At 38.0% G+C, this 27,517-nt stretch overlaps 1 protein-coding gene across 9 annotated transcripts in view; it reads left to right on the top strand.

Moving 5' to 3' along the window:
* palld (palladin, cytoskeletal associated protein) overlaps positions 1-27,517 on the top strand; it is an 88,207-nt gene continuing 60,690 nt past the window's right edge. For 4 of the 9 annotated variants that reach the window (XM_084091449.1, XM_084091447.1, XM_084091440.1 and 1 more), the window contains exons 1-2: positions 46-251; positions 2,640-3,563. In XM_084091449.1, coding sequence (XP_083947575.1) covers positions 2,641-3,563 — 923 coding nt within the window. In that variant the 5' untranslated portion in view covers positions 46-251; position 2,640. Of the gene's footprint in view, positions 252-2,639; positions 3,564-27,517 lie in introns of all 9 variants that reach the window. The other 5 variants (XM_084091450.1, XM_084091446.1, XM_084091451.1 and 2 more) reach the window with 4 other exon arrangements.

Here is a 27,517-nt window from a genome sequence, read left to right as displayed (position 1 = left end):
AAGGTCCAAAATTAGCGGTACTCAGGAAGCGTCAGGGCCCGAGACAGATGGGACAGCAGGCCACTCTCCAGCTACTCTAACCGGCTCACCTCAGAGCACTCAGTAAAACAAGACAAAAGAAAATTAGGACAGAGAAAAGACCCATAACTCTTTGAGGAAAGGAGACATATTTTCTCATTTTCTGGCATAGAGATCTTGAGGAAAACTGGAACCCTCTGACGGGGACAGATATTTCCAGAAATTGACTTAAGGTAAATGCCTGTTTTTTTGTTTGTTTGTTTGTTGTTGTTCATATATAATGTCATTGACTGTAAGTAGAAGATCCAATGTGAATAATTTTCATTCTGCTACAAAACAACAAATTATAGTAAATGATATAATTAGATTCAGAACAGTTCTCAAATGAATGGTCATCTGCGCTATTTGGTTTCAGCTTAACATTCAGTTTAGTATTTCATTCAGTTTCGTCCGGCATCAGATTAATACTTCAACACTTTTACAAATGATTCGGATAAAGTGCATTCAACTGCTCGCATCTGAGATGGAAAATCAAGCATGTCAGTCTGTCAGTCTTGGCTTTCACAATTGTTTGGCTTGTCACATTTATATTCCGCTATCTATAATTCAACAGTTCAGAGTAAAGATGGCATAATTTCCACATGAATAATACAGAAGCAGCATGTGTGTGTGCTTATGTGTAAAAAAGGATCTTGGTGGGGAGGTGGTTGCTGCTGTGAAATGCAGCCCTTGAGGATTAAAAATAACAACAGCTGGCCTTCAGGACGCCATGATGGAGAGAAAGTCACACTGTCACGTCTCTTCATATACACACATGCCCGCACACCTTTACATACAACACCTGGTCACTTTATGTGAACATTGTGTAAACAAAGTCGACTTTAACAAAACCTGAAGACATGATTGAAATAAAGCACTTTATGTCATCAATTAATAGACCATAAATAATAAATATACATGTACAAACACGCTTTTACAGTAGAAAAGTAGTCATAAAGTTAGCAGGAACACATTAACGTGTCTCAGACATGTGCATGAAGTGTTAACACACATTGGCCAGTTCCCCTGCACGTATTCAGAGCTGAGGTGTGTTTTCTCAGAGACCTGATCTGTTGGTTGAAGGGTTTCGCTATGCTGCAGACACTGTCTCATATTAATGTTTCACCAATGTGTGGTATGTCAGACCAAACACTTTCCCTGAATTATGGCGAAGGATCCTCTCCACAGGTTATTGAGGATGCAATCATTCACTGTCGGATTCGAAGGTGTTTTTCCACAAAACTCAAATCCACAATAGGGTCATGAAGCAGCCAATAATACATTAAAACAAAACCTTTTTCTTTAAGTAATAAAACATTAGTTTACATTTATGGATCAACTATAACAACTGTACTTGAGAGTGAAGTTCAAGATGATAGTGCGTTTAATAAGTTTACCTGTTGCATAACATTCTGTCTATTAAGATCCCTTATGAGGTTGGGTTTTGAAGGCAGCAAAGTGCATGTATCCCTCGATGTTTAGGGATTTGGGAGATTGATTGAAATTAAATTGATTGAAAAGAAACTTATGACTTAATTAATACCAATAAACAAAATTCACTTATATTTACTCAAGAATCTGTTATAGATTATTAGACTATTAGCTTTATGATGTGCCTTATGAACCCGCCTTTTATGAAACCTAATAAGATTCCATCATACACATACTATTTTTTTTTTACATTTATATAAAAATGTCTACATATAAATAAGTAGCATGCATATATTTACATAAAAATACTGTTCAAAAGTTTTGAAGCATAAGTCTCTTATTATGCTTACCAAGGCTGCAATTATTTAGTCAAAAATAGAGAAAAACAGTAATTTTATGAAATGTTATTAAAATTTTAAATAGCTGTTTTCTATTTTAATATATTTTAAAATGTAATTCATTCCTGTGATGGCAAAACTGAATTTTCAGCATCATTACTCCAGTCTTCAGTGTCACAGAAAACTTTCTAATATGCTGATTTAATACTCAAGAAACATTTCTTCTTTTTCTTCTTCTTCTTCTCCATCTTTAAGAATAGAAAATTCAAAAGAACAGCATTTATTTGAAATACTTTTTTGTAGCAACGTAGAAGTCTTTACTGCCAATTTTATCAAGAAATAAAAACTTACTGATCAAAGTTTTAAACAGTAGCTACTGTGTATGTTTATTTTTTATTTAATGTGTCAGATTATTGAGACCCAAAAATGTACAGTGTCGAGTTGTCTTCAGAAGTCACTGGAAAAATAGATATAGATTGATGTGAGGACAGTAAAGAGTAGATAATAGACGAGGGAATAAACAAGGTAAAGGCAGCACCAGTGTTAAATGGCACTCATGCCTTGTTAATGCCGGACAGCTGTGCTCAAAGTATGCCAGCCTGAGTCATCATACGACAACTGCCCGTGATCCATCTCTGGTGTGAGTGTGTTTACACTAATCTGAGTGCATGAATATGGCGTAGAACACAGAAATTGTATCTTCAGTACTATGATTCTGATATTCCTGATTTATGTATTTTTATAAAACGTAAATAAGAGGGTCTGCGATGTTTTTTTTTTCCACCTGTCTTTTTATGGATTTGTGTATTGCAGGATGCAGGACAGGAGTTGGAATGACACACTCCCCCTCTCTCTGCTGATGAAAGAGGCGTGTCCTCCAGAGGGCGTGTCCTTCGAGGGGGATGGGGGCGTGCTTTCAGTGCCATCTCTTGATGGTGAGGTTTACTTGGACTCAGTAACTGAGCTGGATAGTGGGGATGGGGACTTTCCAGAACTTTCTGCTTTCCTGAGCCAGGACGAGATGAACTTCAGTCTGGACCTGGCTCGAGAGGCCATGAGTGACGCAGGTGACCCAAATGACCTAGATGAACCACCCGTTTCCTCAGAGCACCTGCCCCTTTACTCAGAAACCAAAGACCACGCTCTCCAAGATTCAACATCTCAGTCAGCTGACGCCACATCTGGCAAAGTCACATCCAATCAGGGCATGTCGCTCAGCAGGCCTAACCAGCCCTGCACTGCTCCTGAATCGCCCGAAAAGTTCATCTGCCAAAAAACAATCACGCCAGTATATAAGCAGGACCGGCCCCGGCTGGTCCACGGAGGCCTGGAGCTCAACGAACGAGCTGCTTCAGCTACTGAGTTCTGCAGCCGAGCTGCTACCTTCATTGAGGAGCTCTCCTCCATCTTCAAAGGCTCCACACGTGTGGAGCAGAAAGTTGATGAAGACTCCTCCTCACCCGACAGTGGCTACTTGTCTCCAAGGAGCCACCGACTGGCCATGCAGCAGGCTCAGCCACCTTCATCCTCTTCATCTTCATCTGAGCCCAAGCAGGAAGGCGTGCAGCAGGGCCGAGTTGATGTTGGGTCAGATGAGCATCAGAGACGAGGTGTTAGTCTAGATGGACCCATGGCTCCTCCACACTTCACCCAGAAACTGAAGAGCCAGGAAGTAGCAGAAGGAAGTCCTATCCGCCTGGAATGCCGGGTCACTGGAAACCCCCTTCCGCTAGTCAGGTATGAAAACCATTCTTTATGTTACCCAGGTATTTCCAGTACCTGCTTGCATTGGGTTGTGCTGTTTTCTTGAATGTACCTTATAGATTCATGAAAGCAGACATTGCAGATATTTTTTTTAAGCCAGTACTGGAAAGTTAACAAACAAACAGATGCTATTTTTAGTGATACCGCTGCAAGCCTTGGTGCGACGCTAGACTCAGTCAGCCTGCAAGGAGGGGACTCCTCGGTACTGTGGAATCTTAGAACGATCCCTGCAAATGTTCCAAAGAAACACAAAGGAAGTGTGCGAATTATAGAATTATTTTAAGGAGAATCGACTTTTAAATAGAACTTCTAGTAATTTTCGAGATTACGGTTAAGGTTATTGATGTTTGTCGTGCAATGCAAATGTTGATAATATACAGACCCTTTCCAAAAAATTAGAATATCATGGAAAAGTTTATTTATTTCCATAATTCCATTCAAAACGTTAAACTTCCATAGATTATAGATTCAGGGCCCACAACTTAAACGATTTCAAGTATTTAGTTGTTTATTTGTACATAATTTGGGCTTCCAGCTCATAAAACCCACGAAAACAGGATTTCAAAAAATTTGAATATTACATGAAATCACACAGTAATTACACAGTAATACCATGGTCATTGAACCAGGTTTTGGTTCTTTTGGCAGTGTGGGCAGGTGCAAATCCTGCTGGAAAATGAAGGAAGCATGAAGTGCTCTGAAAATGTCCTGGTAGACGGCTGCGTTGACTCTGGATTTAATAAAGCACAGTGGACCAAAGTCCTCTTTTCTGATGAGAGCAAATTTTGCATCTCATTTGGAAACCAAGGTCCCAGAGTCTGGAGGAAGAATGGAGAGGCACACAATCCAAGATGCTTGAAGTCCAGTGTGAAGTTTCCACAGTCTGTGTTGGTTTGGGGAGCCATGTCATCGGCTGGTGTTGGTCCACTGTGCTGTCCACTCAATGCAGCCGTCTACCAGGACATTTTCAGAGCACTTCATGCTTCCTTCAGCAGACAAGCTTTATGGAGATGCTGACTTCATTTTCCAGCAGGATTTGCACCTGCCCACACTGCCAAAAGAACCAAAACCTGGTTCAATGACCATGGTATTACTGTGTAATTACTGTGTGATTTCATGTAATATTCGAATTTTTTGAAATCCTGTTTTCGTGGGTTTTATGAGCTGGAAGCCCAAATTATGTACAAATAAACAACTAAATACTTTAAATCGTTTAAGTTGTGGGCCCTGAATCTATAATCTATGGAAGTTTAACGTTTTGAATGGAATTATGGAAATAAATAAACTTTTCCATGATATTCTAATTTTTTGGAAAGGGTCTGTATTTGTGCTGTGTAAAACTAAAGTGATAATGACAATACTTTTATTGTGTAGATGTACCGTCCAATACACATATAACAAAACATATATTAAAAAAACAGTACATATAAGACCCCCTGTCCCCTAAACTTTTGTATTGACTCCCTTTGGTGGGGTTGAAGTCTTAATCAGTGGGATCAGAGCGGACATTGAACATAATCTCATCAAAGGTTATACTCTAAATTTAAGTTCACCAGGCAACTTGCCATATATTTGTTGATGCTCTAAACACCTCAGTTATCATAAGATTTGTTCTATCAACTTTTTCTCTCAATTTGGGCATTGCAAGTTTTGAAATTCATCAGTATATACCTATATCCTTTAAGTGCACACATTATTGAGATGGTGGCACTGATCAGTGAATAGAATCATGGGCTTGAGATCATTTAAGACAGCATGCATATGTGTGTACATATGTCTCAGAGATACTCTTGATGGTGCAACTACCCACATCGTGTGGGCATAGTGTCCAATGAGACACTATGTGGAAATTAGTGGTTGCAAACAGATCACAGAATGTCTGTGTGGTCCCATTACCCACCTTAGGAATCATGTTGGTACAGCTGGGGTTGTTTACTTGTATTTAGCAGCCGCTTTCATTCTAGTAACTGATGTTGTTCTGGAGCGCAGTGTGTTCTTGCAAAGAAGTGATGAGGTCTGTGAACTCAGTTACTTTCCACACTTTTGTTAATATGCTACCCATATCCCTCTCATTAAAATTAAAAGTGCAACTGAACACCTGAGTGGTTTTAAAAAGCTATTTTCATTAGAGCTGATCTCCCCACTCCACTGATAACACTGAGGAAATATTCTAAGAACTACCAGTCGCTATCAGTCAGATTCTTTCTTTAATGTGATGTCTATTGCCGTTGTTTATACTGGCATGTAAGGCTGTTGGTGGTGGTGTTTCCACTGTCCATAATCTACACTAAAAAACAGGGTTAGTTCACAGAAAATCATTACTCACCCTCAAGTTGTTCCAAACCTGTATGAGTTTCTTTCTTCTGCTGAACACAAAAGAAGATATTTTAAAGAATGTTGGTAACTAGGCAGTTGACAGCACCCATTGACTTCCATAGTAGGAAAAAAATAACATGGAAGTAAATGGTTATGATGACTGAGTAATTGAAAATATTAACTTGACCCATTAACTTCAACGTGAAATTTAAAGGGGTGGTATAATGCTCTTTTCACAAGATGTAAAATACATCTCTGATGTCCTCAGAGTGTGTATGTGAAGTTTTAGCTCAAAATACCCCACAGATATTTGTGTCTGTCCCTTTAAATGCAAATGAGCTGCTGCTCCCGGCACAGAGGGCGGAGCTACAACAACTTGTGTCCTTTTACCTCACACAGACATGCACTGAAAATTTAAAAAACATTTAGCCTTTTATGTTCAAACCAGAGTCAGAAAGATAGAGAGACTCAAGAAGAAGTGACAACATTTCTGAATGGTTAGTTGATGAATTTATGTAGCTTATGTGTAGTTATCTTCTAGTCATTGATTAGCATATTCTGTCTTGATAATCTATAAATCGTGTTCCGGGGGCGGGGTTTATGTAAATGTTAGTGTTCGTAATGTCACTAACCCGGGAGGAATGTTGTGTAGTCCCTACCAGCCATTTGTTGTAGCTCTTAAAAAGCAATTTCTTTAAAAGAAAATATTTCCCTTTGCTTTGAACTTTGAGCGTTGTAACTGCAGATGTTGTTTATGCTCAAACAGCAATATTACACACTAACTATTAACCACCCCTTTAAATAACATGAGGAGAGGCACTACATGTACATCCAAATAGTAACAAAAGAGTAACCAAAATACCAAAGTGTAGCCTAGTTATAAACTGCTTAAATCATCTGAATTCAGTCAGATTTACCAAACAGAAAGTACGGTTTGTGTGGCTAAACTTTTTTTTTTCCTTTCTTTTTTAAATGGGTGAGTAGTAGGCTTACACTCCAGTTTTTTTATGTTGCTTCATAAAAGCATTTTTTTTTTCAAAAGATTTTGTTGATAAATAGGTTTATAGTGCATTTTCACCATAATTTCAGGTTGCTTACACAGGCAGTATGAATGCTGCAATCTGTTCATTTGGTCTGATTATGCATTGTTTACATGTGTGGCATGAAACAGGCCTACTGTATATTTTGCTGTCAAACAGCATAGTTCTCCAGCTAGAATAGCATTAATCCAGATCTAACCAGTATAAACCAGTCTGGACCAGCAAGGAAAGTTAGTCTTTTCAGCATGCACTTGCCAGTTGCTATTATAGAAATTATGAATTGAAGGGGGAAGTATCAAAATTATTTAACCCAGTATAAAAAAAATAAAATAAAAAAAAACAGTGTTGAATTTTCAAGCACAAAAAAAAATTATATATATATAGGGTTTTTTTTAGCCTGACATCAGATGTTTGATGTTCTGTTAGTCTGAGTGCATAAACACAGAGCTCTGTGTTTTCCGATCTGCACAGCAGCACACACTGTTTTCCACCCCAGCAACAGGAGGTTCAGTGTCGAGCTAGAGAGGGGCAACAGTAAAATGGGATTTAAGCCCACGTAGGGTTGCATAATGAAAGGGGACAGAGATACAGTTGGACTCCAGGGACGTAGTGGTTGCACACTGGAAAAGCAAAGCCTCGTCCGTCTCCCTCTGCCACTGCAACCGGGCCTCATCCTGTCAATATAAATAGTCCTCTGGTCGGCATGGAGGAGCCAGGCTCTGGAATGCTATCCATGCCATGACTTGACACTTTCCATACGGCTTTACTTTCTCCACCTTTCTCCACCTTCTTAGGGAATATGTAGATGTCGGAAAGAGAGAGAGAGAGAGAGAGAGAGAGAGAGAGAGAGAGAGAGAGAGAGAGAGAGAGAGAGAGAGCACAGAGAAAAGCTCCACAGGGAGATGTAGCATGTGGGTCACAGTGATTTTGCCAAGTAAGACATGTTCCTGGATCAACATGTTTTGTTAATCCTGGAACAACATTCCTGTCCGAATATTTATCCCTACCCCTAAAGCTAACCATACCCATAATTTAGCCTATCCCTAAAATCAAAGTGAAACAATAGGTGAATAACACTGATGTATAAGCACCTAACCCTGGTTGTAAGCCAAAACTTGACATAAACTTTAAACTTGTACCTCAAATCTGACTGATTGATTGAAATGTTGTTCCAGGATCAACAAAAATTTAAATCAGGTTTACCGTAGTATGTGACCTGCCATTTATCCGAGATTTGCTGACGGTGTGTTTTTGGCCTCTAGGTGGGAGTGTTGCATCTCAAGTTTGAGTTAGATTGTGCAAGACCAGAATAGATCATTTTCTCAGAAACGTTCTTCTCGTAGACACTACAGAGACCCTTGGAATAAATACTGTAATGATTACATACAGCTGTTACATAACCCACGGTTATATTTATTGAGACATGTTTTTCACAGTTCGCATGGATGGGCTAAAGGTAGAGAGGGTAGGCTAGCTTGAAGTTTCTGGAGACATGCGGGAGACAGAAATTTCTTGCAGATCCGGAAATCCCTTTGGAAAATACTAACACTTCAGTTCATCTACAATATAACAAAGAAGTAACAAATGGGAACAATTTTCGAATTTATGAAAATATATTGATCTGTGTTTGTTTTTTGTTTTGTTTGCTCCAGAAACTATTTGAACTGAAACTCAAGCACAACAAAATCTTTCTCTTAATCAGTATTTTTGTCTTGTTTTCCAGTAATAATATCTAAACATATTTAAAACAGAGAAGCTAAACTGAATGATATCTATGTTTAAAACAAAAAATATGCAATTTTAATAGATTTTATTTTGTTATTTTAGGGATGTTCTATACTGGATATCTTTACTGGGCAACAAAATGAGAGGACTGAATTAAATAAAAAAGGTTTTTACTGTCCATTAGGAGTTGAGAGTATTAGTAAATAGTATTTTTTCTTGTCAGGTGACAGGTCCATGATCTCACGATACAGTTTCTTTACACATATTCTGTAAAAATGGAAATTGTGACTGAGTAAATAGAGTACATCTCTAGTTTCTTTACTTAAACAGTAAGAAAGTGGTTTAATATAAACAGACTGGTGAATTATGAGTTCCTGAAAATATCTATTGCATCTAATGTCTGAATCAGACATGCATATTCTTGCCTCTGTCTTGACTTGATTTGCTCCTTGAAGGTCAAATGGCAATGAATCACGCTGAATGGACATCCCATTTATATAACATGAACCAATTCAATAATCAGGTCTTTACACTGAGTACACTATACTATTGTAATATATTCATATCATGTTAATAATTACTATATTTATAATGTCTACTGGCCGATGTGAATATCAAATGTTACCTTTTATGTGCACTGATCGGCTAGGAATTTTTGTAGTTCACATCTCTTCACACAGTCATGGGTGTGAAGACTTTCTCACGCACCCTTCTGAAATCAAATCGTGTGTGACAAAACAGCGCCAGTTTTCTTTTGCGTCTGCTGAACCTGTAAATGACATCATCAGCATGTGTCAAGCTCCAGTGTGAATGCATCAGAGTTGACTGACATCATTTTGAGTCAGTAAGCTAATGCATCTTCCTTTAAGTGTTGCGCATTAAACATTCATACTTACTGTGCAACATTGTTCCGTGTCTGTCTGATTGACTGGCTGATCCAACTCAGTGCCTTTCATCTGTGTGTCAGTGAGGATAAATAATAGGCTATGCAGTGCAGTGTAGACCTAATGGACAATTTCCTTCAGAAAAAAAAAGAAGATTTTTCCACTGTAAGGCTGATATGTTTGTGAAATCGGCCTAAACAGGAAGTCAGTGTGGCTGACTGCCTTCTCGATTTGTCTTTTAGTGATCCGTGCTGAACTCAAGACCAGGTGACATCATCTATAGTAGAGTGGAGTATATCTTCCCTCTTCACATTCTTTGATTTAAACCATTAGCCCCAATCATTTGCGGGTGTGGAGAGGCAAGGCGTTAGGTAAACATTGGGTTTGGCAGAGAGGTAAATATAGTGCACTGCCCAGGCTGATAGAGGTGCCTCTGTAGATTTATGCATCTAAGGAATGAAACCCACAAAAATCTGTGTGTGTGTGTGTGTGTGTGTGTCCTCCACAGAATTTCACATCTGTTCATCAGTATTGCCTTTACGGCAGTAGAGTCAGTGGAGATGTAACACACTCACTCTGGTATCAATTATATTATATTCTTAATTTTCATTTCATTTTTCATTTACTCATTTATGTATTAGTGTAGTTGATCACAGTGTCCGCCTGGGAAGATTACTCTTCTTGGGTGGACATATAAGCTTGTATAAATATGAGACAGTTTTTCTAGATGTTCCAGAAATGCAATCGTGTGTTAGGTGGAAAAAAGAAATTGACACAAACACAGCCTGTTCAGTAAATCAGTAAATCAGTAAAACAGAAAAGTAGGCTACTTCAAATGATATTCAATGTATCTTAATGTAGCCTTGTCTATTTTGAGATTAACATAATAAGTCAAGTTTCAACTTTCTAGTTTACTGGAAAGATCTCAATTCAGCTGCACTAGGCCTCTCAATATGCATTTTAAGGTCATTTAAAGGGTGTCAGTAAGGTGTAGGAATATTTTAGGATTGTGAAACTTTAGAGAGTTACAGAGGACAGTTCTGAGATGAACATACCCAAATTTCAGCCTCCTAACTTGCTGGGAAGCTTTGAATGTAAGAATGTCAAAATTACATATATTCTATACTTAATTTTGACAGGTACAATTTAGAAAAGTCCAGAGATGCCATGTTGGAACAGTTTTCTTAAATTCAGCGCCCAAATGCAAAAACATTATGACTTTTATAACCGGAGACTTCCTAAAATGCATTTAAAGGGGAAACATCATCAATAGGCTTACATCATCAATCTCCATCAATAACCACACAAATGTACAATTGAGCTTAGGTAAATGTATCCATATAAATTATTTAAATAAATAATATAAATTATAAATAGATTGCATAGTTTAGTTTAACATAAAACTAATGACATGCTTGTACTGAATTTCTGTTAATAATGTTACTATTTGAGTTTGGGTTATTGTCATTGTGTGCATGCATGGCTTGGCTTCATTTGTCATTCCTGTTATCTGAACTGTTGTTTAACATCATCTTTTGTAATGGATCATAAATTAGCCAAAAAGACATGCATAATTTTCAACATGACTGCATGATTCTGTTGGCAAACAAATGTCACTTGTCCGTGAGCATGTGTGCATGCTGATGCTCCACAATACGCATCTTGATATTTTTAAGGAACATTTTGCAAGAATTTGTTGTGAAAAGGGTAAACAAATACAGCATATAACAAACACCATGAGTTACACACACACACACTGCGGGAGGACAAGGTTCTCATTATAATAAAACTAATTGGAAACAAAGTGATGTGGAAGTTATGTTCACCCATGGGAGCAGCTTCGCAATGAGTGTGAGCATGTGTGTGTATTCATTACTTCTCTGGTTAATGGCTCTTTCACATTTTATCACTTGTTTCCCTTGGGCATGTTCTTTGATGAGGTTGCCAGATCTTAGCAGGAGATCCTCCCTCTTACTTCTAAAAATGCCCCTTGCAGTCACTCTGAATAATAAGCACAGCTTTGCGTGCCAGCATTCCCCCTTCACCCCACTCTCAAGAGGAAGAGAGAGCGATTGTGAATGAATATGAAATTAAGCTAAATACGTTTAAACTGAAATAACAATTCATCTTGTTACCGGTTTGGGGTCGGTAAGATTTTTGAAAGAAGTCTCTTATGTTCACCAAGGCTGCATTTATGTGTTAAAATAAAGTAAAAAAGTAACATTGTGAAAAATATTATTACCATTTTAAAAGAACTGTTTTCAGCATCATTACTTCAGTCTTCAGTCTCACATGATCCTTCAGTAATCATGATTTGCTGTTCAAGAAACATTTCTTATTATTATCAATGTTGAAAACAGTTTTGCTTAATGTTTTTGTGGAAACTGGCATTTTTTTCAGGGTTTTTTTGATGAATGGAAAGTTCAAACGATCAGTATTTATAGAAATATTTTGTCACATTATAAATTTCTTTACTATCAATTTTAATCAGTGTAATGCATCCTTGCTGACTTAAAGTGCCAATTTCAACAAAAAAAAGAAGAAGTACTGACCCTAAACTTTTGAATGGTGTGTACTGTGTTTGAAGAGCTGCGTTGTAAATCCCTGAACACCTGGTACTCTCCTTGTTTACAATGTTTCTTCAAATGCTAACGGGAAGGAACAGCGTAGCGATGCATTATTGGTGTGTTTGTTTGTACAAAATGTTCAGACGTAGTCTGCCACAGTTGGAAATTTCCTCAAAAGGAAGAACATAGGTGAATAATCACTGACGCATGTTCTGTAACATGGAGCGAGAGGAAGCAGAAGCTAGAGGGAGAGAGGGAAGGAGAGAGAACAGGGAATAAGGATGAATAAGGATGTTTTTTTGTCTGTGCCAACATTCTTGGAATGAACCACAAGAGGACTTGTCATGGAAATAGAGCATTTTCTGACAAGAGCTGGAATTTAAGAGGGGCTGAAAAACAGTGAAGGGAGGAGAGTGAGGGAGAAGCATGTATATGTAGGGAAGAATCTTGCTTGGGAAAGAAGTGAGGAATTCTTGCTTGGCGGAAACATTTTGGTTGGCAGCTAGAAGAACCACAAGTGTGTCACTGTGCTACACTGAACAAACATGCAGACTTTGCTTTGGCGTTAACAGTCCTACCAACACTTGATGCTAACATGCTAAATAAGACACACTCGTTATTGTTAAATGGTGTGAGCTCATAAAGACACCAGTGAATTTTGATTATAATTTATAATGCTACAAAAGATTTATATTTAAAATAGTTGCTGTGTACTTTATATTTATCAAAGAATCCTGAAAAAAAGATCTTTGTTTCCTCAAAAATATTAAGCACTGTTTTTAACATTGATAATAAAAATAAATATTTCTCGAGCAGCAAATCAGCATATTAGAATGATTTCTGAATGATCATGTGACACTGAAGACTGGAGTAATGATGCTGAAAATTCAGCTTTTCCATCAGAGGAATAAATTCAATTTTAAAGTACAGGGTGGGCCATTTATATGGATACACCGTAATAACATGGGAATGGTTGGTGATATTAAAGTCCTGTTTGTGGCACATTAGTATATGTGAGGGGGCAAACTCCTCAAGATGGGTGGTGTGTACTAATATATACTAATGTGCCACAAACAGGACTTTAATATCACCAACCATTCCCATGTTATTACGGTGTATCCATATAAATGGCCCACCCTGTATATTAAAAATAGAAGTTAATAGTTACTTTAAATTGTTGTTTTTTTATGTTCTGTTTTATTGTATTTTTGATCAAAGAAATGCAGCCTTGGTGAGCATAAGTGACTTTATAGTGACTTTTTAAGTGACTTTAGAGTATTACAGTGTCACTGTTTGATCTGTGGGAAAAGTTCTCTGCCAGGTTTTATACCTTCTCCTCTTTGGTAGCTTGTAATTATGATGTCATCTCACAAACATGAGTCTAAAACTGCAGTGTGTGTTGTGTGATACATTTAAAACATACGGATCAGAAATGAGTCAAAGATGAGATCTTGGTCTTCTCTCAAACCCTGGTACTGACCTCTGACCATGTATCTTTGTTCTGTATGTTAATCGCTATCATGATCCCTGGGATTTGAGCGAGGAGTCTCAACACATCTCCATAATGGAAATGCTGACTTCAATTTTGGCCTAAATCCCAGCTCATTATGACTTAACACTGACTTTGTCATCACAACCCTCTGATGTGTTTGAATCATGTGATGTGCTTAATATTTTACTGTTTTCCTTGGCGTACTTTTCCACATCTTTAGATCTTTACAAATAATGGTTGATTTTAGGGTCAGTGACAAAAAAGGAAAAATCTAGCTTAAAATGCATGTGCCAAATTCTTAGAAATGTAATATTTGCGTCTTTTGTTTCATGTCTATATGACTTTTATACCATTTTTAAAAAGCAAAAGTGTCAGTGTAATTATCTGTTATTTTAAAAGTCTTGAGGATCTGCGGAGGTCCTCTGTATTATATAATTTCTTGTTTTATATTATTCCCTGCTGGTTTCTTTGTACATCAACCTGCTTTGTTGCCAGTCGACAGTATTCGCTCACTTGATCATACAGTTTTTTATATGCTTTATATGTGTCTTAATACTGCAAGTTTTTTAGCTGATGCAATCCCAACCTAATCATACATTTCAAACATAAACTTAAGCTGTCTTTTGTGTATGATGATCTTTACCCTGCCGTTTTTACTACATTCTGCACGCAACGTATAGACTGAAGTTCAGAACAGTATCTGTGTTCAGCACAGGGCACTTATAGACACTGAGAGATTAACATTACTGTATGACGTAACCCTTAGTAACGGTGTTCCCATGAAGTACTGTTGTGTTTTGTTTATGCCGAGATGACAGTGCCATGTACAGCAGCAACCTGGGACTGAGAAACAATAAAAAGAAAAAGAAACACTTGATTACACAAACACTCACTGCAAGAGCTCATTTGAAACGACAGCAAACACATACACATTAGTTATAGTTACATGCACTGCAGTTATCACAATGTTGACTTAATTCTAAATATGATAATATACTGATTAATGGTCACGGACAACTATTGAAATCTTTCAAATTGTTGTACGTTAGTGATTCTAACTTACATGACAAATATTGTAGCTAGTAACATTATATTACACATTTATGGTAATATAATCAGACTACTTTTAGATTACTTTTGACTTGACTCGTTTATCACATTCATTTAAATAGGAAAATCTTGTACCATATTGATATGAATACAAAAAGAAAGAAAATATATTCCATTCTTTGTTATCAACAACATAAAGTGCATTAAATATTACATTATGTCAGCGTTTCGTGATGGAACTGCAGGGTGTTCGTGAGTTTAAAGAAAAGCTATTAATTATTAAATCATAATATAAATATTTAAAAACTTGTTTATATTGCAGTTTCATTCTCACTATATTATTTTAATGATACCATTTATTTTAGTAAATGGTTATTAACTAATCATCAAGTGTACATTTTACTCTCCCTTTCTTTTCCTTTGTGCTGTGAGAACAGTTTCCCGTTGATAAGAAGAGTAATTAAAGCCCTGTAAGCTGATAGACAAAGTCAGCAGCCTGTTTGCAGAACTGATAAGAGTAAAAACTGTGGTCCTGAAGCCACAATGCTGCACTACAACAGTGACAGGAGGATAATAATGATGACACTGATGATGTCATGAGGGCAGTCACGATAAAACAGGGACAGAGAGAAATATCCAAATGCAGCTGCAGAGAGGAACGCAATAATGCCGGTGTGAATGAGCCAAAGACGTAGGGAGAGGTCAAAGGTCACAATAACAAGACCAAAAATCCACCAAAGGTTCTATACTCACAGAGCTGCGTGAAACGGCACACACGTCAACTAACTTCACACACTTGCTTGCTTCTTAGACACACTCGCACTGACGCACGTAAAGAACAGGGTGGTGTTAACAAGGACTCTGTCACTTTGGCATGCTAACGTCTGTTTGCTAGTGCACACGTATGCATACTCACGTCCGAAAATATTCTGCGTTATCTTGGCTGATGTCAGGTCAGGCCATGTATGGAATAAAGACTTTCACACACACTTAAGTAGCAGCATGTTGGATTCATGGGGTGTACCGTGATGCAGGGTTTGATATGGCTGTTAGCTTTGAATGTGCCTGAATTCTTGTGTTTGGGCCAAGAGACTGACAGTCTTTGAACCTTAACCTGCTGTCAATTATGTATCTTATACATTATCTCTCATATCTGAAGACTGAATGTTAGCATTTGTTTGTGGTGTAATTATATTGTGATTATTTCGTTCTGATTCGTTGGTGTGAAAAGCAGGTGTTTGTGTTTATGACTGGTTTATTGTATGTTTGTACATGTTTGTGTATGCATGGGTGCACGCAAGTGTATGTGGGTGTGTGCATGTCTGTGAATGAATGACCCTGCTTACGCCTGGTATTACGAAAGAATGTTACAAAATATTCTATTTCAAATAAATGATGTTCTTTTGAACTTTCTGTTCATCAAAAAATCCTGAAAAAAATTTGTACACAACTGTTTTCAACATTGGTAATAATCATAAATGTTTCTTGAGCAGCAAATCAGCATATTAGAATGATTTCTGAAGGATCATGTGACACTGAAGACTGGACTAGACTTGTTTAAAAATAAAATAAAAAAATCTTATTGATCCCAAACTTTTTAACGGCAGTGTATGTATTTGTATTATATCCTTATGTTATTTCATAATATACATTTGTTAGTTCAAGTCTGACTACATTATGTCTTCATAATATTTCTGTAATATACATATTTATACAGTTGTAATCTAAATTATTTAACCCCCATTGTAAATCAGGTTTATTGGCAAAATTTACAGACTTTCAGCAGTTTGCAATGGACAAATCAAACAAAAGTAATTAAAATAGCTCAACACAGCCAATGTTTCAAGTGGTTTCCCAAACTGAACTGAAAATTCAACTTTTAATGTCTTCTGCATTCTCAAAATGATTCAACCTCCTGAATAGAATCCCTCACAACAGCACAAATCTGTAAAACAGGTGTTGTCTCAAGCACACCTGATGCATCTAATCAAGGGCTTAATTATTTGCACCAGGTGTGCTTGAGCTTGAACACTTGAAATATCTAAACGGGTTATTGTTGAGTGTCACTGCATGTTAGAAGTCAACATTTGACATGTTAAGTCAAAAGAATGGTCCAAAAAGTTAAGAGAAGATATAATCGCCCTTCACAAACAAGGAAAGGGATACAAAAAGATAGCGAAAGCATTAAATGTTCCTAGAGACACCGTTGGAGGCATAGTTTGTAAGTTAAAGGAACAGTGGTTACACTACCTGGACAGGGCAGAAAAAGAAAGCTATCAACGGCTGCAACCAGATTTCTGAGAAGGCTGCAAAAAAACCTGCAGCAAGACTTGGTGGCAACAGGAACTGAGGTTTCATCTTGCACAGTAAGATGCGTACTAAACACATGCCAGAACTGCAAGACGTACACCACTACAGACCCAAAAGCACAAGAAAAGTCGTCTCCAATTTGCTCAAATTCATATAAATAAGCCACAGTTCGGCCCTATAGATCAGTGCTATGTCTGGAGGAAGAAGAATGAAGCAAATGCTGAAAAGGACACTCTGTCTACAGTTAAGCATGGTGGTGGCTCGGTGATGGGGCTGATTTGCATCTGATTTGTGTGGAAGGCAAGATGGATTCATTGTAGTATCAGGAAATTCTAGGAGAAAACATCATGCCGTCAGTGAGGAAGCTGAAGCTTGGGTGTTATTTGACCTTCCTACAGGACAATGATCCCAAGCATACCTCAAAATCCACCAAGGCTTGGTTGCAGAAAGATTCAGTCCTGGAAGATTCTACAGTGGCCATCACAGTCACCTGACTTGAACCCCATAGAAAATCTGAAGAAATTTGAAGAAAGCGGTTGTAGAACGCAAACCCAGGAATGTCACTGAACTGAAGGCCATTGCTCATGAGGAATGGACTAAGATTCCTCAGAAATGCTGCCAGAAGCTGGTGTCTGGTTATACATCTTCTTTGCAGGAGGTCATAACAGCAAAAGGTTGCTCTACTAAGTACTAAAGATGCTTGCCATGAAGGGGTTGAATAATTTTGTGACCGCAGAAGTCATTAAAAGTAACATTTTCAGTTGAATTTGGGGAAACCACTTGAAATATTTGTTGTGTTGAGCTATTTCAATTACTTTTGTTTGATTTGTTCATTGCAGCTGAAAGGCTGTAAATTTTGCCAATAAACCTGATTTGCAATGGGGGTTGAATAATTGTAAAAATTTAAAAAACTGTATTTATATTATATTCTGACTCATAAATATTTATTTATTTGTGGATCTTAATACATTCAAATATAGAGCTGCCTTTTTATTTTAGAGGGTCGTTCAAGGGAATCATCATATTTGGGGGTCCGTGGAAAAAGTTTGAAAACCCCTGTGTTAAGGAATGTGTATATTGAGTTCATATTTCCAGCTCATTCAGAAATATTTTAACTGAATATGTTACCCTGCAGATTGTGACAGGATTACAATCTCTCTATTAAACTGTCAAAAGACACAGACCTCTTCATCTGTCTAACACATCTGGTCATTTCTCTCACTCTCATTCCATCTCTACCTCTCTCGCTCTTTCTCTTTAATATCCTTATATAAATCCCTGTACCATATCACATCATTCATTTGTCTTTCTTTCCTCATGTCTCCTCTTTATCACACACTCTTATCATATCCCCATCTGTGTCTTTCTTGTTTTAATTGTCCCTTCAAGAAAATTCTTTCCGTGCTGCTCATAATTCCTCCCCTCTGTCTTGTTCCTCTTTTAGTCCTCTTTCTCATCTCTGTCCATCTCTTCGGGTTCTGCGGGGCTCGACCGTGAGGCGCCGGAGTTCTGGTGATGATGTCACAATCTTAGGGAGTTGTGTCTCTGAGCATTTAGTTTCGCCTGTTAAACTGACCCCTGTGATATTAGCGACTCTATAAACGTCTACATTGAGGGAGGCAGTGGTCGGGGTCAACTGAATCATTCACTTATATAATGGCTTCGCTCACTGTGCAGGAACTTACTGGAGTCAAATGTAGGCCACAGTTGCACGTGAAAGGGCAGAAGGAGTCTGTATTGGCAGTGGTCCGATTATGACGGCTGAAGTCATCGAGTGTGTACATGAAGATTAATGTATTTTGGCATTTATCAATGTGAACATTTTTCCGTTTCACATTGAACGGTGTCATGTTTAATAGTGTAACTGTAGATGATTGTACTTTTGCTCATTCATGAAACTGAGCTGTTTTTAAAGTATGATATGTGATCTAATATAAACCTTAGTGCGTCTTTTGAAGCAAAGCCATTAAATGTAAAGTTGATTTAGATGTGGAGTGCTGCGTATGCTGGTGAATATCACTGATGGTTTTAGCAGTTTATGAGACACGTCCAACACAAACCTTAAACTAAGCTTCAAACCCAATTTGTCTGAGGGACAGAACCCTGTTTTAATTTAAAGGGATAGTTCACACAAGAATTAGGAAATGTGGACCACTATATATATATAAACAGGGAACTGTTTATTTAAACAGTTGAAACATTCTTCAGAAAATCTTCTTTTGTGTTCTGCAAGACAGAAAATCATAAATGTTTAAAACGACATTAAGAAGAGTGTGATGATGAGAATGATGACAGAAGATAGAAATGATAAAGAAGAGCATTATGACTGGGCATACATTTACTTTTGACATTTTAAGGAGCCTATTGTTTTTAATAATTGAGACTTTATCTCTCAGTGTGTCCTTATATCTCGAATTGTGACTTTATATATCGCAGTGTGACTTTATATCTCGCACACAGTGACTTTATATATCGCAGTGTGCCTTTATATCTCATAGTGTGCCTTTATATATCATATCTCGCAGTGTGACTATATCTCGCACAGTGACTTTATATCTTGCACAGTGTCTTCATATATCGCAGTGTGACTATATCTCACAGTGTGCCTTTATATCTCGTAGTGTGCCTTTATATCTCGCAGTGTGCCTTTATATCTCGCAGTGTGCCCTTATACCTCGCAGTGTGACTATATCTCGCACAGTGACTTTATATCTTGCACAGTGTCTTCATATATCGCAGTGTGCCTTTATATCTTGTAGTGTGCCTTTATATCTCACAGTGTGCCTTTATATCTCGCAGTGTACCTTTATATCTCACAGTGTACCTTTATATCTCGCAGTGTGCCTTTATATCTCGCAGTGTGCCTTTATATCTCGCAGTGTGCCTTTATATCTCATAGTGTGCCTTTATATCTCACAGTGTGCCTTTATATCTCACAGTGTGCCTTTATATATCATATCTCGCAGTGTGACTATATCTCGCACAGTGACTTTATATCTCGTAGTGTGTCTTCATATATCGCAGTGTGCCTTTATATCTCGCAGTGTGTCTTTATATCTCGCAGTGTGCCTTTATATCTCGCAGTGTGACTATATCTCGCACAGTGACTTTATATCTCGCACAGTGACTTCATATATCGCAGTGTGACTATATCTCACAGTGTGCCTTTATATCTCGTAGTGTGCCTTTATATATCAGTGTGCCTTTATATATCATATCTCGCAGTGTGACTATATCTCGCACAGTGACTTTATATCTTGCACAGTGTCTTCATATATCGCAGTGTGACTATATCTCGCACAGTGACTTTATATCTTGCACAGTGTCTTCATATATCGCAGTGTGACTATATCTCACAGTGTGCCTTTATATCTCGTAGTGTGCCTTTATATCTCGCAGTGTGCCTTTATATCTCGCAGTGTGCCCTTATACCTCGCAGTGTGACTATATCTCGCACAGTGACTTTATATCTTGCACAGTGTCTTCATATATCGCAGTGTGCCTTTATATCTTGTAGTGTGCCTTTATATCTCACAGTGTGCCTTTATATCTCGCAGTGTACCTTTATATCTCACAGTGTACCTTTATATCTCGCAGTGTGCCTTTATATCTCGCAGTGTGCCTTTATATCTCGCAGTGTGCCTTTATATCTCATAGTGTGCCTTTATATCTCACAGTGTGCCTTTATATCTCACAGTGTGCCTTTATATATCATATCTCGCAGTGTGACTATATCTCGCACAGTGACTTTATATCTCGTAGTGTGTCTTCATATATCGCAGTGTGCCTTTATATCTCGCAGTGTGTCTTTATATCTCGCAGTGTGCCTTTATATCTCGCAGTGTGACTATATCTCGCACAGTGACTTTATATCTCACAGTGTGTCTTCATATATCGCAGTGTGCCTTTATATCTCGCAGTGTGTCTTTATATCTCGCAGTGTGCCTTTATATCTCGCAGTGTGACTATATCTCGCACAGTGACTTCATATATCGCAGTGTGCCTTCATATCTCGCAGTGTGCCTTTATATCTCGCAGTGTGCCTTTATATCTCGCAGTGTGACTATATCTCGCACAGTGACTTTATATCTCGCACAGTGACTTCATATATCGCAGTGTGCCTTTATATCTCGCACAGTGACTTCATATATCGCAGTGTGCCTTTATATCTCGCACAGTGACTTCATATATCGCAGTGTGCCTTTATATCTCGCAGTGTGCCTTTATATCTCGCAGTGTGACTATATCTCGCGCAGTGACTTTATATCTCGCACAGTGACTTCATATATCGCAGTGTGACTTTATACAGTATATCGCAGTGTGACTTTATATCTCACAGTGTGCCTTTATATATCGCAGTGTGACTTTATACAGTATATCGCAGTGTGACTTTATTTCTCGCAAGTGTGCCTTTATATATTGCAGTGCGACTTTACAGTGATCATACTAACCATACTAACACATTTTAGGCTTAATATTTAGAAATATGCATTGTGCAATAAAGACGTACTCCAAATAAATGTTAATTATAATATTTATACCAGTAAGTCTCAAGTGATATGTCAGTAAATGACAGACAAGAACAAGACACAAACCCACACCGTGACAATACCTGACAATACCTGTTTCGAATGCGCATGCGTCGCGTCTGAACGCGTTGTTGTCTTTGGAGCTCCATCGATTGATTTATAATTCTTGATTTCTCTTTAAACTCACTTACAACGAACATTTTCTATTTTTCCTCACCTCATAGTTACAACGCGGACTGTTGAGCAGACGCGTCTCAAGCCTATTAGTGATCCAACGTCGGATACTCTTATAGGTTACTCCTGTGGATCACGGCTGAACGCGTCTTCTCCACACTCACTTACAAAAAAACATTTTTTCGCCTATCGTGCGTCTACTCTACACCTGTACCACTAAAAAGACGGATTATATCCAAGACTTCAGTCATAAATTAGTATTAATATTGATAGCATCACTGGTAGCGTCGTTGCTAACTTAACTTACTGTCCATCTGTTAAAATGGCGAATATATCAGATGTAAGTAGTCTACCTTTTGGTGCAGGTGAGGACACATTTGAGCTACACGCGTTGCAGTCTGAGCTGGAAGCTGTTGAGAAACAGATCCACGACCTTTTAGTGAGAAAAGCCGAGCTGATAGACCGGCGGTTAGCTCTTGAAACATCACGCGCCGATGCACACAAATCAGTGATCAACGTTACTAACCCGCTGACTCCGACCTCGTCTACTCCGTGCGTTACTCAGCATCGGTCACGAGCGTCGAGGCCGCGATCAGCTATGGTCTCGTTTACGCCGGCTCCAACATGCCACCACGAAGCCTGGATATTTCCGCAGCGGAAGACGCGAGTCAGGTCTAGACCAAGAAAACTCTCTCCGACCCTCCCGGTTTTCGAGATATCCACACAAAACCGCTTCTCCCCTCTTCGCGAAACAGAACGCGATGCTGTGATCATCGGTGATTCCATCGTTCGACACGTACAAGCTACGTTAAATAAAAGTAAGGTGCATAGTCACTGCTTTCCTGGTGCTCGTGTTTCTGAAATCGCTGCTCACGTTCCCGAGATTCTGAACGAGCGCGTCGGAACTGTGGTCCTGCACGCGGGAGGGGCCGACATCAGGCTGCGACAGACAGAGGTTCTGAAGAAAGACTTCAGGAATCTGATCGATACGGTACGCAGCACATCGCCTGATATAACGATCATTGTGTCAGGACCGCTTCCCACGTACCGACTAGGTCATGAAAAGTTTAGTAGATTATTCGCGCTAAATGAATGGTTAATGTCATGGTGCAATGAGCAGAAACTGCTCTTTGTAAATAATTGGAATCTGTTTTGGGAGCGTCCTAGGCTTTACCGTGCTGATGGCTTACACCCAAGCAGATTCGGATCGGATCTTCTGTCAGATAACATCTCCAAAATGTTAAATACCTTTTGACTAGTAACCAAAAGTTCAAATCATAGTCTCTGCTGCATCAAATTAACAGATATAAATAGTGTAGAACATTGCATAGAAACTGTGTCTATTCCTCGTTTAGTGAGATCAAATAATAAATCTACTGCAGGATCTAGAAAAAATCTAATTGTTATTAAACCAGAAAATGTTGCTATTAGTAACCAAAAACAATTTCTAAAGCTAGGTCTTCTAAACATTAGATCACTCACACCTAAGGCAGTTATTGTAAATGAAATAGTCACGGATAATAGCTTCGATGTACTTTGCCTTACTGAAACTTGGCTTAAACCTAATGATTATTTCGGTCTAAATGAGTCTACTCCATCAGGATACTCCTATAAGCACGAACCCCGTCTGATTGGTCATGGCGGCGGTGTTGCAGCGGTCTATAGAGATATTCTCAATGTTACTCAGAAAACGGGTTATAAGTTTATTTCGTTTGAAATACTTGTACTAAATGTTACGCTCTTAGATGTTAGAAAAAAATCCATATTATCTCTAGCCTTGGCTACCGTATATAGACCGCCTGGGCCTTACGCTGATTTCCTAAAAGAGTTTGCAGATTTTCTCTCAGATCTATTGGTCAATGTAGATAAAGCATTAATTGTTGGAGATTTTAACATACACGTAGATAATCCAAATGATGCGTTAGGGGCTGCGTTTATAGATTTATTAAATTCCTTTGGGGTCAAACAAAACGTCACCGGGCCAACTCATCGTCTTAATCACACACTCGATTTAATTATATCATATGGAACCGATCCAACCGATATAGATATCATTCCACAAAGTGATGATGTCACTGACCATTACTTGGTAACTTGCATATTACGTACTGCTGTAATATGTCATGCGGCGCCGCGTTTTCGACCAGGCAGAACAATTCTTCTCGAGTTGCTTGTCTGATCTGTCTCAGCTGCTGCCTGAACCCAAACAAACAGATGAACTAGAAGAACTAACTAGCACTATGAGCACCATTCTCTCTAGAACATTGGATGTTGTTGCACCCGTTAGATTAAAAAAGGTCACAGAGAAAATTAAAGCACCATGGTACAATAATACTACGCATGTTCTAAAGAGAGAAACCCGTAATTTAGAGCGTAAATGGAAACAAACTAATTTAGAGGTCTTTAGAATCGCGTGGAAAGACAGTATGTCACGTTATAAAAAGGCCCTAAAAGCGGCCAGGGCTGAGCATCTCCGCAAACTAATAGAAAACAACCAAAACAATCCTAGGTTTTTATTTAACACCGTGGCTAGACTAACAAATAAACAGACGTCACCCGAACAAAATATCCCGTTACAGTTTAGTAGTAATGATTTCATGAACTTCTTCACTGAGAAAATAGAAAACATCAGAACCACAATTGTAAACGTTCAATCCTCAATCGCACCTTATAATTCAGCCTCAATTTTCCCCCCGCAAGAACAATTACAGTGCTTTACAACTATAGAACAAAAAGAGTTAAATAAACTTATCACTTCATCTAAAACAACAACATGTTTATTAGATCCTATACCAACTAAACTACTGAAAGAAGTGTTACCTGTAGTGGAAGAGCCTCTCCTCAATATTATTAACTCGTCTTTATCTTTAGGTCATGTTCCAAGAACATTTAAACTGGCAGTGATAAAACCTCTCATTAAGAAACCACAATTAGACCCGCATAATCTAGCAAATTATAGACCCATTTCAAATCTACCTTTTATGTCTAAAATACTAGAAAAAGTTGTGTCCACTCAACTGGGCTCTTTCTTGCAAGAAAATGATATCTATGAAAAGTTTCAGTCAGGATTCAGGCCGCACCATAGCACTGAAACTGCGCTCGTTAAAATCACAAATGATTTACTCTTAGCTTCTGACCAAGGCTGCATCTCAATACTAGTTTTACTTGATCTAAGTGCTGCGTTCGATACTATAGATCATACAATACTCTTAGATCGACTACAAAATTATACTGGTGTTCAAGGACAAGCATTAAGCTGGTTTAGATCATACTTATCAGACCGCTACCATTTTGTCTATTTAAATGGAGAAAAATCGATCATAATTCCAGTAAACTATGGAGTGCCGCAGGGATCTGTGTTGGGCCCTCTGTTATTCTCAATATATATGCTGCCACTTGGAAATATTATAAGGAAACATGGAATTAGTTTCCATTGTTATGCTGATGACACTCAAATATATATTTCATCACGGCCGGATGAAAACGCTAAATTATCCAAATTGACAGAGTGTGTTAAAGATATAAAAGATTGGATGACGCGTAATTTTCTATTATTAAATCCAGACAAGACAGAGGTAATACTTATCGGTTCAAAAAACCGCCCACAGAACCTCTCACAATACAACTTTGACATCGTAGGATGTCCTGTTACTTTATCCTCTACAGTAAAAGACCTGGGTGTTATACTCGATTGTAACCTGTCTTTTGAAAATCATATTTCGTATGTTACAAAAACAGCCTTTTTCCACCTTAGAAACATTGCTAAGCTACGTAATATGCTATCAGTTTCTGATGCAGAAAAGTTAGTTCATGCATTCATGACCTCGAGACTAGATTACTGTAATGCTTTATTAGCTGGTTGTCCTGCATCCTCAATAAACAAGCTACAGTTAGTCCAAAATGCAGCCGCTAGAGTTCTTACTAGATCAAGAAAATATGATCATATAACACCGATTTTATCATCACTACATTGGCTACCTATAAAGTTCCGTATTAATTATAAGGTTTTGCTACTGACTTATAAAGCCCTAAACGGCTTAGCTCCAGTCTATTTAGCGGATCTTCTATCACCCTATAATCCATCGCGCTCTTTAAGATCAATAAATTCAAGGCTTTTGGTCATACCTAGGATATCCAGATCAACCAAAGGAGGGAGAGCATTTTCACATTTGGCTCCAAAACTCTGGAATAGCCTTCCTGATACTGTTCGTTGCTCGGACTCACTCTCCCAGTTTAAAACTAGATTAAAGACGCATCTTTTCAGCCAGGCATTCATATAATATTGTTAATCTCACAGTTTCAAACTACAATCCGGCCTCTAGTTCATAAATGCCAGAGGAGAACTGGCCCCCGACTGAGCCTGGGTTCTCCCAAGGTTTTTTTTTCTCCATTAGGTCACCTGATGGAGTTTTAGGACACCATTAGGCCGCTTGATGGAGTTTTTTCGGTTCCTTGCCACTGTTGCCTTTGGCTTGCTCAGTTGGGGATATTTTGGGGATATTTAATTTTATTCTATCAATCAATAAATTCCACTAGAAACAAACTTTGTTGTATTATTTTATTTTAATACTGTGAAGCTGCTTTGATACAATCTGTATTGTGAAAAGCGCTATACAAATATACTTGATTTGATTTGATTTGATTTAAATATGTTATGGATTTGTAGTATACTTAGTATAAAATAAGTGTATTTTAAATACATTTTTTGACTAGGGTATATGTGTGTGTGTATATATATATATATATATATATAGCAGTGTGATTTTAAGTCCTGCAGTGTGACCATACATTTTTCACTATGACTTTATATCTCACTTTATATATCGCAGTATGACTTCATATCTTGCAGTGTGACCTTAACGACTCAAATGTTACATATTTGTGAACACAATGTAAAGACACACATTAGGCTATTGTTAGAGAATGTTCTGGAAATCTCTGAACCGTTTAACAGATACAGTTCAACAGATGTCCATGAGCAAAAGGATGCAAAACAAAGCCAGAAAAGGCTTCCTGCATGAGAGATGACATCAGTTCTGTGGGTGTGTGTATCTGTCCTTGAATGGATCTGTTTAACAGCAGTTAGAATACCTCCATCAGATTTGGGTCTGCATGATTTGTACATTGACTGTGTACTGTAAAATAAGGAGCATGTCAACTTTGTAGCTCATTCGTGCCTTTGGGCATACATTGATTTGTGTGTGTGCTGGAAACCTTAGCAATTTCAAAAGCCAAATGAAATGAATGTGCGTTAGAGGCAGATGTCAGTGAGAGTTTTTGACTGTGTTTATGCAGTTGATCTAGTTTTATTGTTTTCTTCAGGTTTTGATTTACCAACAACTGAAGTCCATATTTCAACCCCAAACACACACAATACAGTATGAAAGATTACTTTTTTGTCCAACTATGTGTACAACACATTAATACAGGTTGACAACACACCCGAGACAAGAGAATTGGGAGGGAACTGTAAAATACACTATGTATATCTGCTGTGTAAACTCAAACAGAAACACAAAGAAACCTTTTTACCAGCTCAAAATCCAGAGAAACCTTTCGGCAATTTCATCTGAGCTTCAGTGCTGGTCTTTGAACACAATCTTTCTCAATGTTGTGTATGTATTTCACCATCATTAACTTCACTGAATAGATGATAGTCATCATTAATCCTTGTGTTTAGATTTGTTTGTCAGATTAATGGTTTATTTATTTTGAGTGCAATTGTTAGTGTTGTGTGCTTAACTTGTACTATTCAGCATCTTAGTGCATCCGGAGAGGACTAGAGTTTGTTTTACTTTTTGTTTTCTTTTCTTTGGAGAAATGCAAAGGTTGTCATGGTA

This window comes from Abramis brama, assembly GCF_963993115.1.
Source record: "Abramis brama genome assembly, chromosome: 18".
Classification (NCBI taxonomy): domain Eukaryota; kingdom Metazoa; phylum Chordata; class Actinopteri; order Cypriniformes; family Leuciscidae; genus Abramis; species Abramis brama.
The sequence above is the reverse complement of the archived record's forward strand: the minus strand, read 5'-3'. Positions and strand labels throughout refer to the sequence as shown.